This window comes from Oncorhynchus kisutch, linkage group LG14, assembly GCF_002021735.2.
Source record: "Oncorhynchus kisutch isolate 150728-3 linkage group LG14, Okis_V2, whole genome shotgun sequence".
NCBI lineage: Eukaryota > Metazoa > Chordata > Actinopteri > Salmoniformes > Salmonidae > Oncorhynchus > Oncorhynchus kisutch.
In genome coordinates this window covers 18,527,156-18,543,675 of record NC_034187.2, presented here as the reverse complement: position 1 = coordinate 18,543,675, position 16,520 = coordinate 18,527,156, and the positions used below count along the sequence as shown (strand labels likewise).

The 16,520-nt window shown below is 42.9% G+C and overlaps 1 protein-coding gene across 5 annotated transcripts in view; it reads right to left on the bottom strand.

The window, feature by feature from the left end:
- Positions 1 to 1,727: 1,727 nt before the first annotated feature.
- si:ch211-266o15.1 (zinc finger MYM-type protein 4) overlaps positions 1,728 to 16,520 on the bottom strand; it is a 31,630-nt gene continuing 16,837 nt past the window's right edge. For 3 of the 5 annotated variants that reach the window (XM_020501774.2, XM_031787963.1, XM_031787962.1), the window contains 16 exons: positions 16,163 to 16,507; positions 15,493 to 15,643; positions 12,294 to 12,454; positions 11,841 to 12,003; positions 11,571 to 11,687; positions 11,262 to 11,453; positions 10,805 to 10,950; positions 10,409 to 10,532; positions 9,965 to 10,150; positions 8,631 to 8,725; positions 7,003 to 7,159; positions 6,713 to 6,867; positions 3,404 to 3,518; positions 3,039 to 3,281; positions 2,729 to 2,852; positions 1,744 to 2,536 (listed from right to left, as the gene is read on the bottom strand). In XM_020501774.2, the coding sequence (XP_020357363.2) occupies positions 2,314 to 2,536; positions 2,729 to 2,852; positions 3,039 to 3,281; positions 3,404 to 3,518; positions 6,713 to 6,867; positions 7,003 to 7,159; positions 8,631 to 8,725; positions 9,965 to 10,150; positions 10,409 to 10,532; positions 10,805 to 10,950; positions 11,262 to 11,453; positions 11,571 to 11,687; positions 11,841 to 12,003; positions 12,294 to 12,454; positions 15,493 to 15,643; positions 16,163 to 16,507 (2,697 nt within the window). In that variant the 3' untranslated portion in view covers positions 1,744 to 2,313. Of the gene's footprint in view, positions 2,537 to 2,728; positions 2,853 to 3,038; positions 3,282 to 3,403; positions 3,519 to 6,712; positions 6,868 to 7,002; positions 7,160 to 8,630; positions 8,726 to 9,964; positions 10,151 to 10,408; positions 10,533 to 10,804; positions 10,951 to 11,261; positions 11,454 to 11,570; positions 11,688 to 11,840; positions 12,004 to 12,293; positions 12,455 to 15,492; positions 15,644 to 16,162; positions 16,508 to 16,520 lie in introns of all 5 variants that reach the window. The other 2 variants (XM_031787960.1, XM_031787961.1) reach the window with 2 other exon arrangements.

Here is a 16,520-nt window from a genome sequence, read left to right as displayed (position 1 = left end):
CCGTTGCTGGAGAAGTTGTTGTCCTGGCCTCCCCTGGAGGTTATGGTGCTCTGAGCAGAGCCATGGTCAATCTGTTCATTGATACACATGGTGTCGTAGATGGAGCGCTGGGGGATGTAACCGTCCTCATTGTAGCCATCCCCGTCCACGCTCTTCTCCAGGCAGCAGGGACACTGCCTGAAGCAACCCGGTCGACTAAGAGGCTTCCCCATGGTGTTCTATCCACCACCAGCAAAAATTTCTGTCAGTAAATGTTCCAAAAAGAGTAGTCTAAAAAGTGATGGAAATTGAAATATACTAGATATAAAAGTGCAGTGAGACAACTTAAAAATGAGTATAATGCATGTCAGCTCATTCCTTTTCATCATGCAATAGTCAATTACAAATAATATTCAGATTGAGTGCCATCTGTAAAGTCTATTAAAACTGCCCCTCTCTCTCTCTCCGCTCAATAATACCAGTACAGGAGCTTGGAGAAATTATTTTTGTCATAGAGGCATATTCAAGAACAATTTTGCTCGCTTGCTCTGACAGAACTGCAGCCAACAACACAAAAACAGATTCACGAAGGTGTTGAATAGAGTTGCAGCTTCAAAAAAATAACACACGACTTCAACATGATGCTGGATAACTCACTGTTCTCTCTGTGTTGGTTCATTCAGAACCTCCAAAGTATTTCCCTTTGTCTATCTCGGCATCACCTTCTCCTCATACTAGTCTCTGCTGTCATCAATTTCAACTGTCCCCATCAATAAATGAGTCAAAAACTTGTCATTGCCATGACAGCTGATTAATCCATCTTTGCTTGCGCTCCAGAATACATCATTTCTGAGATGAAGAAACTAAATGTTTAAGAAACCATGTAAATCATCCGTCTGCTCAGAGGCACTGATTATTTGACAAATGGTCTCTTATTTGAACACCAACGCAAGCCACCCCCCTCTTCTCTCTCCCCCGCTCTCCATCTCTCGCCCTCACACAGATTCCCCTCCCCCATGTTTCTAAGGCTGCTTCAGAGGTTTCTATTAAAGACAAACTTTTTCTCTTTTTTTCTTTCTCTCCATCCTCTTTTCACTCCATTTAGATATGACCTCTGTGGGCTTTGATGTCCTCCCCAGACATGAATCAGCAGGGGAAATCAGACGGCTCTAAAGACGTGGTGAAAAGAAAGACAGTCACAGCTTCATCATCTCCGGCTCACACAGGTGATGCATGTGACATTGGCAGAATGATATCCTTGAAATGACATCATTCGAAACGAATCAGAAATGGGTATAGCAAACAAAACATGTTCTGTTATATAACCACTTTCAATGTGTTTGGCTTGGCTGAGAGATACATGAGGATAAAGCCTGCAGTTTCTTTTACCTGCCTCCTCTCTCTCCCACACAAACGCTTCTTTGCTCAGCACACTCAATCCCCCAGTACCACTTCTCTCAGTACAGTGCCCTCTCCCCTCCCACTCATGCCCTTTCACACATGCAAGGAGAACGTGGCTTCTCTCTTCTATTTGTCCAACAACACATCATGTGCTGTACAATAACAATACTCTGCACTGCTAAAGCACGATACATCACCCCACCTTTGAACCATCAATTAGTAAATCATGCAGTCAAGCAGATGAGAACGACTCTTCAACTCCACTCAGATTTTCATACAGGTAATTTACCATAACATTATTCACAAATCTAACTGATGATCACTTTCACAGTGAAGGAACATTTCCATTTGGTTTATGAGTTGTATTCTCAAGTTCTTTTAATCACTTCAGACAACAGACAGCAGAGCAGACAGAAATGTCCTTTGCAAAATGTTGCTTATTCAAGTCCACAACAGAGGGATTCATACAAAAAACTAAAACAACAAAACTATGTACAACATTATGTGATCACCTCGGTTTAGTTAGTAGTTTGGATGGTCAAGACTATGGAATTAGTTGTGTGGGCCCTCAGAATAAGGCAGATTGGTAGAAAGTAACAACATTTTCAGCTATATTAACAAACTAGAAAAACAAACAGAAACGAATGTAACATGAATAGTTTTAATGTTTTGTGAGCCATAATTCCATTCATCATCTAAAACTAGAATCTAAGAACAAAGATGTAATGGAAAACTAAATGAAGTGTCAGACAGTATCTTATTGTCTTTACATGATTGTGCATGTTTGCGGCATGTCCATGGCCGTGTCCGAAATGGCACCCTAACCCCTATAGAGTGCACTACTTTTGACCAGAGCCCTATGGGCCCTGTTGAAACGTACTGCACTGCACTATATGGGGAATAGTGTGCCATTCCATGAGTAGGTTATTCCCACTACAAATGGTCATCGTCATCATCTGTGGAGGCTTCAGTATAGTGATTATGCAGCGGAAGCTCATCCAGGTGGACCTCCCGTACTGCCAGGATGCGTGTGAGCATGCTTTCCAGCGCAGGGCCTTCTAGTTGCTGGGCAGAATACCACAGCAGGCTATTTGAGTGACAGGAGAGCTCTGGCTGCAAGTAGAACAGGTGTGGTCTATTCTTCACCGAGTCTGAGCTGCAGGTAGAGACAAAGGAAGAGGATTATATAATTATCGAAAGGCAGCAATTCCAGAAATATTCTAAATTTTTGTTTTTCAGACTGCAAAACATTGAGACATTAAAACATTGTCAATATCACAAAGAAGTCATATAGCTCCAGTAACAGAGTGGAATATAACAGAAATAAAGATGTACTATGTAATCTCACCATTTGGAGAGGTAGAACTCGTAGAGTCTGACAGGGCAGCGTAGTGGGTTCTCAGTATTCTCAGGCATCTCCATGTCACCTTCCTCTTCATCCAGCCTTCTCTTGGCAGGCAAAGCTAGCAGATCTGGATATGCACACAAAAGAGAAAACAACTCACAACCCACAACGCATTATGGAACTCGTGGAGGATGTTATTGCTTGTGATATGGCAATGCCTTTCTTAATTGCGCCTAATGGGATAAAGAAAGTAGAATACAATAAAATAGAATGTGATAGCCTTGAACACCATTGAGGTTGGAACTCAACTCACCGGGGGTGTCTGACACATCCTGACCAGGCCTAAACCTCAGGAAGGAGCTCTTGCCGTTCTTGGTGACCCTGGTACAGCGGGTGAAGTTGGTGAAGGACAGACGTCTGTGTTGGCCCATGGTCTTGAACTGGAACAGCTTGGTGCCAAAGAAGAGCAAGGTGTTGAGCAGCACGATGGGGGAGTAGGATCCCAGCTGTTTACAGTCCCACAGGTACTCCTCCTCCACACGGGAATGCAGGTAGCCTAAAGAGAAACAGTGGAAGGACAGAGGGATGTGTCATCATTGTGTATGCGTTTCAAATGGTCCAGCGATATTAAAGGGATAGGACAGGCGTAGAAGAGAAGAAGGCTAGAAACATTCTTACCGCTGGGCAGCAGGGTAGGACTCCAGTAATGTAGCATCATAGTAATCTCCATGCTGAACTTATGATAGAGCATATCAGTGAAGATATTCTCTAGCCTTCCATTCTCAAATAGATACTGTTGAGACAAATGAGAGATGGTGAGGGAGAGAGGCATTAGGTACTGTATATTATAGTTGGCAGAGGGGCAAATACAATAGATGTCCCTGGGGCAGTAGTTACTATAGCAAAAGTGCAGATAATACTGATGTTACTAGTAGGGGTGTGAACATTTAAAACTTGGATCCTTAATGTTAAGAAAAATTCATAACCGAAAAATTGTGTTTTGTGATGTAGACGCAGAAAGTAAACTGCATAGTGGGTCAATTTCCTCAACAACTAAACGCTTTGAAGCGCGAGGCTCAACTTCGCCGCTGTTTGGGTGTCCTAGCTACCAAGCTGCGAACAACCTGTGCAACACTGGGCAAAGTGTTGCATCTCGCTCATCTCAATATCCTAGCCTATTCATTGATGATAGGTCCTGCTTTACTGAAGTTGAGACATTGCAACGCAAGAAATTGCGATAAACAGCTTTTGATTGCCGATATATTTTTATTTACTTATTTAAGTAGTCAAGTCAGTTAAGAACAAATTCTTATTTACAATGATGGCCTACTCCGGCCAAATCCGGACGACGGTGGGCCAATTGTGCGCCGCCCTATGGGACTCCCAATCACAGCCGGATGTGATACAGCCTGGATTCGAACCAGGTACTTTAGTGACGCCTCTTGCACTGAGATGCAGTGCCTTAGACCGCTGCGCCACAGACCGCTGCGCCTCTACGCCTCTATATAAGCCTAGTGCACGGTTCTGCCTGCCTGCCTAGAGGCCGAACTGCCTATACTGTGCCCCTGCCCCCCCTCCGTCCGTTGATAGATCGCTATGGAAGATGCAAGTGTTTGTGTTGTCGGAAGTATGGCAACTAATCAGTCTCCTCCGTTCCAAAAATATTGAATCTTGACACTCAGAAATTGGAGTCGAGAAATCAATTATTTTGGAGTCGACTCTCCGCCATCTTCATTAACAGTTGGAAAAATGGGAGAGAAAGGCAAGCGACAGCAGCAAATACCTGTATGGCAATACTTTGAGAAGTTAAATGAGAAGGAAATGCAAATGTTTGCGAAGTGGAATTGAGCCCCAGTAAGGGCAGTGCAGGTAAGAGGTTTGCGTGGGACTGATTTCTTCATCCCACCCCCGCAGCTTTTCATACCGCATCTGCTGGTTCTGTCCCGACTACAACGCTCTACATCAAGAACTGGTCTGACTTAACAGCTATTTTAGGAGTATGTGACACAGCTCACCTACCAGCCATGGTTCCAGACAATTTTGCGCCCTATAGGCAATATTAAAATGCACAAAAATAACCTAAGAAATAGATTATATTAAGCTATTGTATTACTGGGCTAAATCAGCCAATAAGCTAGCTTGAAGAGAGCCAAGTTAGAGACATGCACTTTCTATTTAGACATTTTTTTTCTGCCTACCTATTAGGAGTGGGATGATTTTGGTTGGGAGATCAATATTTATTTCTAGGCAATGAAGTAAACTATAGCCTAATTATATTTAGCAAGACAGCTCCAAGACAGGATTGTGTGGAGGCACAGAACTGGGGAAAGGTATCAAAACATTTCTGCAGCATTGAAGGTCCACAAGAACCCAGTGGCATCCATCATTTTTAAATGGAAGACGTTTGGAACCATCATGAATCTACCTAGAGCTGGACGCCCAGCCAAACTGAGCAATAAGGGGAGAAGGGCCTTGGTCAGGGAAGTGACCAAGAACCTGATGGTCACTCTGACAGAGCTCCAGAGTTCGTCTGTGGAGATGGGAGAAGCTTCCTCAACCATCTCTGCAGCACTCCACCAAATCGGGTCTTTATGGTAGAGTGGCCAGACGGAAACCACTCCTCAGTAAAAAGGCACAACAGCCCGCTTGGAGTTTGCCAAAGGGCACCTAAAGGACTCTCAAACCATGAGAAACAAGATTCTCTGGTCTGATGAAACCAATAACTGCCAAGCATCATGTCTGGAGGAAACCTGGCACCATCCCTACGGTGAAGCATGATGGTGGCAGCATCATGCTGTGGGGATGTTTTTCAGCGGCAGGGGCTGGGGAACTAGTTAGGATTGAGGGAAAGATAAACGGAGCAAAGTACAGAGAGATCCTTGATGAAAACCTGCTCCAGAGCGCTCCGGACCTCAGACTAGGGCGAAGGTTCACCTTCCAACAGGAAATTGACCCTAAGCACACAGCCAAGACAATGTAGGAGTGGCTTTGCGACAAGTCTATGAATGTTCTTGAGGGGCCCAGCCAGAGCCCCGACTTGAACCCGATCTAACATCTCCGGAGAGACATGAAAAAAGCTGTGCAGCAACGCTTCCGATCCAAGCTGACTGAGTTGGAGAAAATTTGCAAAGAAGAATGGGAGAAACTCCCCAAATCCAGGTGTGCCAAGCTTGTAGCGTCATACCCAAGAAGACTCGAGGCTGTAATTGTGCCAAGTTTGCTTCAACAAAGTACTGAGTAAAGGGTCTGTCATTTTTCTAAAAACTGTTTTTTGCAATATGGGGTATTGTGTGTAGATTGATGACGAAAAAAAAAAACTATTTAATCAATTTTAGAATAAGGTTGTAACGTAACAAAATGTGGGAAAAGTCAAGGGGTCTGAATACTTTCCGAATGCACTGTACAATAGGCACACTTGATCTGACACGCCCAAGTAGAAGAGGAGAGGTAGGCTACTGAAGATGAAGCAGCAAATTCTGAGTGTTTGAATAATGCGACAAAGATGTGCTTTCAATACAATAGGTAGGCTAGTAAATACGACCGTTTCCAAATAATCGGCGGGACAAAAAAATATTTTTATCCTAAAGTCGTCTGTCTGACCGACCGCGCCACAATGATCTGTCGGGACCCACAGAGTACAGGTGCAATGCTTAGCCATCTGAAAAGGACTCACAGTGAAACAAAAAAACATTGCTGGCAGCAGTGCAGCTACATTGTGAATTCACATGGAATTATATACATTTTTCTTATTGTTTTCAAGCGAAATCAGAGAACAAAAATGGCTGTTTAAACATTAAGAAAAATTGTCAATTTGTCACATTAGCTGCCATCACGTCACTATAACCAGTATGGCCACTGACAAACAGAAAAGGTGGTACCGTAGCAGATAACATAGTACGGAATAAGGTATAAGGATTAACTGGAAGTATCTTGGATAAAGTATTGAATAAAAATAAAATACTAGGGAGTAACGTGGAGGCTCAATACCTGCTGTATGCCCAGACAAAGGTAGAAGATGCTGTCAGCAGGGTAGGCCTGGCCATTGGGGCGACGGACCTCACTGATGAAATGACAGAGGCCGTAACTAAGCTCAGAGGAGTTACACTGCAACACGTTCTCCTTCACAACCATAGATTTAGCTGCTGTAAGAGTGACACATGGACACAGAAAACCAGATCAGGGAACCATGGATTTAGCTGCCATAGGGAGAAAGATGGACACAATTTACATGATAAGCAAAGATCTAAAAATGGTCTGTGCAGTTAGGTTGGACTCACAGGCATCTTTGGAAAATTCACAGTCAATCTGTTTGTTCCTCTGCAGGACCCAATTCTTCCAGGCTTTCACCCCGTACTTGTGATGGAGTTTTGATCTGGCAGGAGGGAGTGAAACAGTGTGCTCCACCATGTCAATAGTCCCACTTCGCTTACAACTCTGCAATACAGAAAGCGCCCACAGAAAGGGAAAGGGAAAAACAGTTGGACCATAAACGTAGTAGGAGTAGAAACCACTTACTTTTACTGTATAACATCTTTGGTTTAATTATCTAATAATACAACCCTATTGCAGTCAAAAGTAATAATGGTGCTGATGTGACAGGGGCCATACTACCTAACTAACTAGTTCTGTTACCATTAAATTACTATACTGTATGACTACTTTATTACAAGTGTTATATTACTATATTACTTTTGCCAGCAGCATACCACCCTGCATACCACTGCTGGCTTGCTTCTGAAGCTAAGCAGGGTTGGTCCTGGTCAGTTCCTGGATGGGAGACCAGATGCTGCTGGAATTGATGTTGAAGGGCCAGTAGGAGGCACTCTTCCCTCTGGTCTAAAAAAATATCCCAATGCCCCAGGGCAGTGATTGGGGACACTGCCCTGTGTAGGGTGCCGTCTTTCGGATGGGACGTTAAATGGGTGTCCTGACTCGCTGAGGTCATTAAAGATCATATGGCACTTATCGTAAGAGTAGGGGTGTTAACCCCGGTGTCCTGGCTAAATTATGCTAGGTAAAGCTCCGCCTTATCTCAGTTCACTGGTCACGATGGCAACACCCACCCGTAGCACGCGCTCCAGAAGGTGTATCTCACTGATCATCCCTAAAGCCAACACCTAATTTGGCCGCCTTTCCTTCCAGTTCTCTGCTGCCTGTGACTGGAACGAATTGCAAAAATCGCTGAAGTTGGAGACTTTTATCTCCCTCACCAACTTTAAACATCTGCTATCTGAGCAGCTAACCGATCGCTGCAGCTGTACATAGTCCATTGGTAAATAGCCCACCCAATTTACCTACCTCATCCCCATACTGTTTTTATTTATGTACTTTTCTGCTCTTTTGCACACCAGTATCTCTACCTGTACATGACCATCTGATCATTTATCACTCCAGTGTTAATCTGCTAAATTGTAATTATTTGCCTACCTCCTCATGCCTTTTGCACACAATGTATATATACTCTTTTTTTTCCTACTGTGTTATTGACTTGTAAATTGTTTACTCCATGTGTAACTCTGTGTTGTTGTCTGTTCACACTGCTATGCTTTATCTTGGCCAGGTCGCAGTTGTAAATGAGAACTTGTTCTCAACTAGCCTAATCTGGCCCTCAAACCATCACGGTCACCTAATAATCCCCAGTTTACAATTGGCTGATTCATCCCCCTCCTCTCCCCTGTAACTATTCCCCAGGTCGTTGCTGCAAATGAGAATGTGTTCTCAGTCAATTTACCTGGTAAAATAACAGATAAATAAAACTATCACCTAGCCCATGTGACCAGTAGACTATGTTGCACTCAAATGACACCCTATTCCCTTTATAGAACACTACTGTTAGTCAAAAACTAGTGCACTATAAAAAGGAAATCGGGTTCCATTTGGGACGTACCCTATATCATTGACATACCCGTTTACTGGGAGGGAAGACGTCTCTGGGTCTCTTTCGTCTTCTAATCTTTACAGTCAGTCTCTGCCCCTTCACTGCAGCAGGATCAAACGAATCTGAAACAGCATGGAATACACATTTAAGTGATAATGCCCGAGAAGCCGATGTTTGGAGGATATATTGGTACGGGTATTGTTAGGCCCGAAACGAAGTCGAGGGCCAGCAAACCGTGCAAATATATCCTCCAAACACTGGCTTCGAGTGCATTATCACTTTCATGCAGGTTACCAACATGCTCAAATAATAACTGACATATTTTAATTTAAAACGTTATATTTAGATGAATTTAGTCACACTAGTTCATCCTTAAGCTTGCTAGCTAGCCAACTACGGCTAACTTACAGTCACGTCGAACAGTGCAGCCAGAATAACAGTAAAGTAAGCGCATTTGTATTTGTTTGGAGACTTCCATAACAATGAGCTAATGATGCGCGATTTCCTTGGCATAGAAAATGTGCTCTCTCATCAGGACACTGTTGTTCTGAGGAGCTAACCAACAACACAGCTAACACAATCACTTCAATCTGAAGCTGGAAAGACAGCAAACTAGCGCCATTTAGATTCATTTGACCTGTTTTCTATTGACATGTCTTTGTATATATCCATACAAATGACTCCGATTCATAAAGCTGCCTGCCTGCCTCGTCCTAACCACTACACGTTCATTACAATGGGACAGTTGGAGAACGAATTTCAATATTGAAACAATGTTGCCATGGTCAGAGACAGCAAGGTTTATACAAATCCCCTCTATTGAAAACCAAATGCTAGTCTAAAAGAAAATATCTAGATGCTTTTTACAGTTGAGATCAAGCTTTAGCCGTGGTAACTTGTGGAATAGACCGTCTGGAAAGCGGTTTTAACCAATCAGCATCCAGAATTAGATCTACCCGTTGTATAATTATGCAATAAGGACTTGGGGGGGGGAGGGGGGGCAATATACCACGGCTAAAGCCTGGTCTTGGATACAGATATCCCAAACCCCCATTTATCACAACCCCCCGAAGAGCCTTATTGCTATTATAAACTTCTTACCAATGTAATTAGAACATTAAAAGAGAAATGTTCTGTCAAACCCTTGGTATACGGTCTGATATACCACGGCTGTCAGCCAATCAGTATTCAGGGCTCAAACCACCCAGTTTATAAGGACACTTATACAGATAACACAGATGTGATATGTGGGAATTTGCAAGTTCATCATTGCAAATAAGAATTTGTTCTTAACTGACTTAACTGTATAAATAATGTCTGGGAACATAAATGCATGTTGACTTTCTCAGAGCCTTTCTCACCAGGGGGGTAGTCAGCCTCCAGGTCCAAAAGTTGAGGGGAGGAGGGAGCTGTGCTGGGGTGCTCGGAAGGCTTCTCTGCCCCTCTCTGGGGGTTGGATGTGGAGGTGGACTCGTCCTCTCCACCCCAGCTGTGGGGGGTGGACACGGCCTCCGACTCCAGGTCCCCACTGTAGGCGCTGCCTTGATCTGTGGAAAAACACCAGACAGACAGACAGACAACATGCTATGTAAGCAATCAGTAAGAGCCGCCACCAGAGAGATTTTCATTTAAAAAGTTGCTTTTCAAACACAATGCCTATCTATTAATACAGGTTAATCTCATTATGGAGGTAACATGTATTTTGCAAGAGAGACCTGTTCAAGCTGGTGTGCCAAGCAACAATAAAGATACAGTAACGTTCTCATACAGGATACATAGCTCAGAGTAAAAACTATTCTCTTCACCTCCATGGGAGACAGGTTTGTCTTTCTCCTCCTCCTCGGCCATGGTCTGAGATGGAACATTGTATTTTCTGTCCTTGAGCTCTGAACGGCTTAACGAGTGAGGTATTACCATGGGCACTGGCACCTGGACAGGGGGCACAAAGAACAGAACAATATGGTTTAACCAGCCAAGTTAACAGACCATTAAAAGAATGCACCATGAAACATGGTGGGGTTCTCAGAAGTATATCAATCCAAGACATGAGGGTGTTTGTGGGGGCCTGTGAGTGTTAAGGACATCAGGGATGGGTACTTCCCGGTAATTCCCGTTGAAAAATAGAAAATAAAGTATCTACTCTGAGGCATATAAAGAGAAAGTGGATGTGGGCATGAGGAGAGGACACAGAGCAGACGTACAGGCACAGGGATACCCATGGGCACAGGAGTGTACTGGCTGTACAAGCTCATAGGCACTGGGATGAAGACTGGCACAGGAACAGGCATCACAATCACCCGCACTTTCTCCCCGTTCTCTGTGTACGTGAACCCAGTCTCTGCGAACCCTAAAACAACAATAACATCAACAACAACGAGAGAGAGGATGATGAACAGATGTCAATACTAAACCTTTAAACCCACTATGTACATGTAGTGCAAGGTATGATTTACAAATTCAGCGGCAGGGCGAGGCCAAAGAAATATAATGAACACATTATTAGAACTTCATGGACGGGGCTGGTTTGTTGTGAAAAATAAAAGTATATATATACACACACGACTACCTGGTTTTGTGTATATATATATAGATATATATATATATATCTATGTTTTTAAAAAGTTGCAAATGATTAGAATTGCATGGTGTTTTTTGTACCCGTTAATGTCATTGATTTCTCTGTGGTCTGCGTCTGAATCTGGCAGCTGGTCTGCTGGTCCAGCATGAGGGGTTTACAGATGATGGCCTTGTTCTTCATGATCCTCCGGCGGGCTGAGATCCTCATGGCTTCCGTCTGGGTGCTCGCATCGCCCAGGCTCTTGCCATGAGAGTTAGACGTCGGAAGAGCTCCTGCAAGCAAAACAAAAAACAGTCTTATCTCCAAAGCGTATATTACTAGACCTCGTCTTCACAATGTCTTAACCATGCTTGGTGTTCCACAGTGTTCTAGATGAGTTTGCTAGCTACCAGTCAAGGCAGTGGCAGCCGTAGTATGGGGCTGGTCAGCAGGAGAGGTGGCCAACGATACAACATCAGCAATGACAGGAGCTGGCTTGGAGAAGGGGAATGGAGTTTGGGATGGACCTTTAGCGGGAGAAAGAGAAAGAAGGGCAGGGATGAGAGACATGTTGAGTAGTATGCCTAAATCCGTCATTAAAAAGGAAATGTAGCAATACGTCAGACAACAAGGTAGTCGTTTTCAAGAGGAATTTAATTGAGTAAATAATTTAGTAGTACCCTGTGTAGCAGTGGTGCCATTGCTAGTCCAAGGGTGCTGTTGGAAGGTCTGATAGCAGTACTGAATGACACACTCCAAGGTACAGAACAGCTTCACAGCCCCAAAACACTTCAGTTGCTCTTTCATCTTCCCTTGACGTCTGCAGCACTCACACTTAGCCATCTGGGAGGGAATGACAACAAACAGGTCAGCAATTCAAAGGACTTCAACCATTTGTGGACTAAATAGACAGCTCCCAGTTATCAAACCAGGAAGTGGTTGTGAGGTAATCAAGTCAAGAGAGTGAGAGACCAGGGCCTGAATTTAGAAAACTTCTCAGAGTAGGAGTGCTAATCTAGGATCAGGTCCCTGCTGTCCATGTAAAACTGATCCTAAATCAGCACTCCTACTCTAAGATGATTGCTACATACAACCCAGAGGTCAACATGCATAAAGATGATTTTAGCTCTGACCTCATAGAAAAGAACAGTGTAATTTGACATGCACGCCTCACTGCAGAACTCCTGCATCTTGCCACCAAAGTGGTTGTGGATCATATTGGGGCTGATGTTGGCACAGTAGGCACACATCCGCCATGGCCCCTTCATGTCGTGCTTGAAGAGCAGATTACAGCCTGTTACAGTCACACAGACACACACAAAGAGATACATATGATGAGGTTAGTTGGTGTACGTGATGAGAGAAAAGGATTACGTGAAAGACGGGTTGAAAATAAATAAATCCAATGACTGAAACTTAAGTCGATATCAGAATGGATGGTCTGGGGCCACGTTAACCTCCCCTTTCATGTAAGAAAGTCATGATCATCATGATTTTAGGGAAAGAGGATCATTTTGTCCATGCATTAAACTGTGAGTTTGACCAACTCCAGTCCCCTGGCTTAGGGGGTGTGGGGTCCTCCTGGGGACAATTTTGATATACATAAAAGGACCTTCAATTCCAAAATGAATGAAAATAAAAATGCTGACATCATAAAATATACTTTCCTCCTCCATAAATGAATCCAAAAACAGATTGGTAAAAATGATTTTAACATATTGGACCATGCATATAGCCTATGCATGGTCTATATTATCAGATGTGCTATTAGCAATATGCATTATCATCTGGAGCCCTACTGAAGCAGCATAGTGGCTATAAAATGTACATAGACAAACCCCATGCTTCAGCCGATCTGCATTTAGCCTAATTGGACACAACATCCTGATTGTTGTTAGTTCTTCTTCTTCTTCTTCTTTTATAATAAATATCTATAAATATTTACTAATTATTATTCACTCAAATGTATTACAAAGTATGTCATTGCCCTTTTAAGATAGCATTGTTCCCTTTGAGCTGTTGTGTAGTGATGGTCATTCCGAGTCTGCCGGATCATTTGGCTACATTCACCTAAAATAACTGATTATTTGGCTCACAAACGGCTCTTCATTCAATAATAATTGGAAATTGAACTAAAACAAAGATTATTACTGACAAGATAGATACATGTACTGAATCTCTGTCCCTTAACAATGGGAGTCATTGTATTGGTGGATACATCTCATTGTTGTAATCATTTTTGAATATATTCAATGTGGATTGTTGACGTCAATCGCCTGTATTCCATGGAGAGAGATGCTACGCTACTTTTACAAACAGAAAACCACATTTTCGTACCCTAGAAAAAGAAGTTGAACTGTATTTTAAGACGGTTAAATGATCTACTAACAAAAAAGCTGTTCGAATTGTAAGTATATGTATGTCCCTTAAGGTCCCTGTGTAATTGTAATGTGATATTGTACCCCCTAGCTCGATTGTCCATTGTTTGTAATCTATGTATGCTTGTGTTCCCCCTCATGTGCTTTATGTATTGATTTGTTGTTAAAAAAATAAATAATAATATGCTACGCTACTAGCCTCACACCATGAATATGCATAGCCAACTCCGCAAAAGTGTTTTTCTCAAAGTTGCCGGGATGTCACATGTCCTACGTATATTAGTAGACTCGTAACAACTTACGCATTACGAAACTTGCATTTGATCAAATAAAACTCACGTAGCATATAAACCATAAATTTTTTGTTGTTGACCAAATTTGACACTCCATTAAAAAACTCCTTGCTTGGTGACGGAAAGTCGCCACCTGCTGGAGAGAGATATTTTCAACAGAGTTGGGACTCTTCCTCTTCTTCTCTGCCCATGAAAAACTGTACATCTCAAATATAAAGCCTAAAACATCGTCTACCATTGTCAGATCGTGAAATGTGAGTTAAAATACATTTTTATCTGACCAAATTATTATATGGCCTGCAACAAAAAAAGTATACAAAATTTTATCTGGACCAAAATGAGCCTCTCTCCTAACTATATTGCTCATGTTATGAGGAACTACCATCTTCAGAGAATATTTTTTATAATTTATCTGCAGATAATTGATGTCTGCAGCTCAAAAAGCTATAGTAGCTAACAGTATGAAAACCAGGGAGACAAATCGACGGCTTTCACGATTCGGTTCCAGAAGGTTCCAAAAATAACAATAAAAAAAGATGGTTGTTGCGAACGACCAATCATTATCGTTGCGCAGCTGCTCCTAAACCATGCTTGAAACTCCGGTGGTAAAACTTCATTCGTAAAACGATGCCACTCGCGCAATTGCAGGTGTAAAGAAATAAAGTTAGCAATGGAAAACTGGGACCCAACTCTTTTAACAAAGGCCAACACTGCTTTAAAAATAAATTTGCCAAAACTACTTTCAAAAGTGTTTTCCTGTGATTGCATTAAGAATTGTTGTGCACGGACTGCTTGTCAGAATACGTTTCCCTCCCCTACATCATTACATTGCAAAAATAGAAGCACTGGACAGTTGCATCCTAACCTGAGTAATAAAGTAGAGGCTTTGAGCAGCTACAGTAGGCTACACACCGCTCTACCGCGGTGTTGTGCATTATAGATGATTTCATTCCCGTCATCTGAACATCGGAGTGTTAGCAACAATCATGCATGTCAGTTCAGTGCACACAGTTTAATATACAATGCATTCAGAAAGTATTCAGACCCCTTGACTTTTTCCACAGTTTGTTACGTTACAGCCTTATTCTAAAATGTAAAAAATATTCCCCCCCCTCATCATTCTACACAAAATACCCCATAATGACAAAAAAACAAAACTATGTTTTAGACATTTTTGCAAATGCATTAAAAATAAATACATTTTAGAATAAGACCGTAATGTGATAAAATGTGGAAAAAGTCAAGGGGTCTGAATACTTTCCAAATGCACCTGTGTGTGTGTGTGTGTGTGTGTGTGTGTGTATGTATGTATGTATATATATATATTATGAGAATACATTTATCATCTGTATTATTGCCTGGCTATGTCATGTCCAAACCAGTATCCCCCCCCCCCCTCCCCAATTAAAAAAAAAGCAACATCTGCTCCAGAATCAATATGACGGAAATCTGTCACAGAGACGGAGAACTTTAAACCCTGAAGAGAGAAAACGACTAGCTGAACGAGGGAAAGGACTAGCTGAACGAGGGAAAGGACAAGGTGAAAGAGGGAAAGGACAAGGTGAAAGAGGGAAAGGACAAGGTGAAAGAGGGAAAGGACAAGGTGAAAGAGGGAAAGGACAAGGTGAAAGAGAGGGAGAGAAAGGGGATTCGATACTCACTCTCGCTGCAGAAGGGCCGATCGATGAAGTCATATTTTATGACTTCTTTGACCAACTTCTCCAGTTTGCAGTATTCACACCTCACTATGACATTACGCTGTTTCTTAAACTCAACACAGCAAGGTTTGGAACAGAACTGCATGGTGCGACCCTGAAGGAACACAACACAAGAGCCCAGGAGGACACAGAGCATTAGACAGATACAACTACAACCTCCATCACAAGAGCATTAGACAGATACAACTACAACCACCATCACAAGAGCATTAGACAGATACAACTACAACCACCATCACAAGAGCATTAGACAGATACAACTACAACCACCATCACAAGAGCATTAGACAGATACAACTACAACCACCATCACAAGAGCATTAGACAGATACAACTACAACCTCCATCACAAGAGCATTAGACAGATACAACTACAACCACCATCACAAGAGCATTAGACAGATACAACTACAACCACCATCACAAGAGCATTAGACAGATACAACTACAACCACCATCACAAGAGCATTAGACAAAACTACAACCCCCATCACAAAACTAAAGTTAAATAAAGGTTAAACAAAAAATTAATAAAACCCCCCACAAATTTGACAATCACCATGACACATCAGAAATGAACAACGAGGTTCAGGAACGAGAGGGGGGTACCTACATTGTACTCATAGAGCTCAGGTTTCCAGCGGAACTGCTGAGGGCACTGATGGCAGGAGAGTTTCACATGCCCCTTGGGGGTGGAGGTAGAGGAGGAGGGGGGGGGCATGGGCAGCCCTGGTTGATGCTGCCCTGCTCCATATGCCCTAGCCATGTCTGGGGTGGCTCCATAGGGTAGAGGTGGAGCAGAGGTCTGGGCTGGAGCGTATGGGTGGCCAGTAGTGGGGACCCAGGACGGGGGATAAGGACGGAAGTAGCCCTGGGGTGGTGCTGGAGGGGGAGGACCAGTGGACGAGGAGCCGTTCATCTGGCCCTGCTGGGGGGGAGGCTGGCTGCCTTCGGCCTCCTATCAGATTACA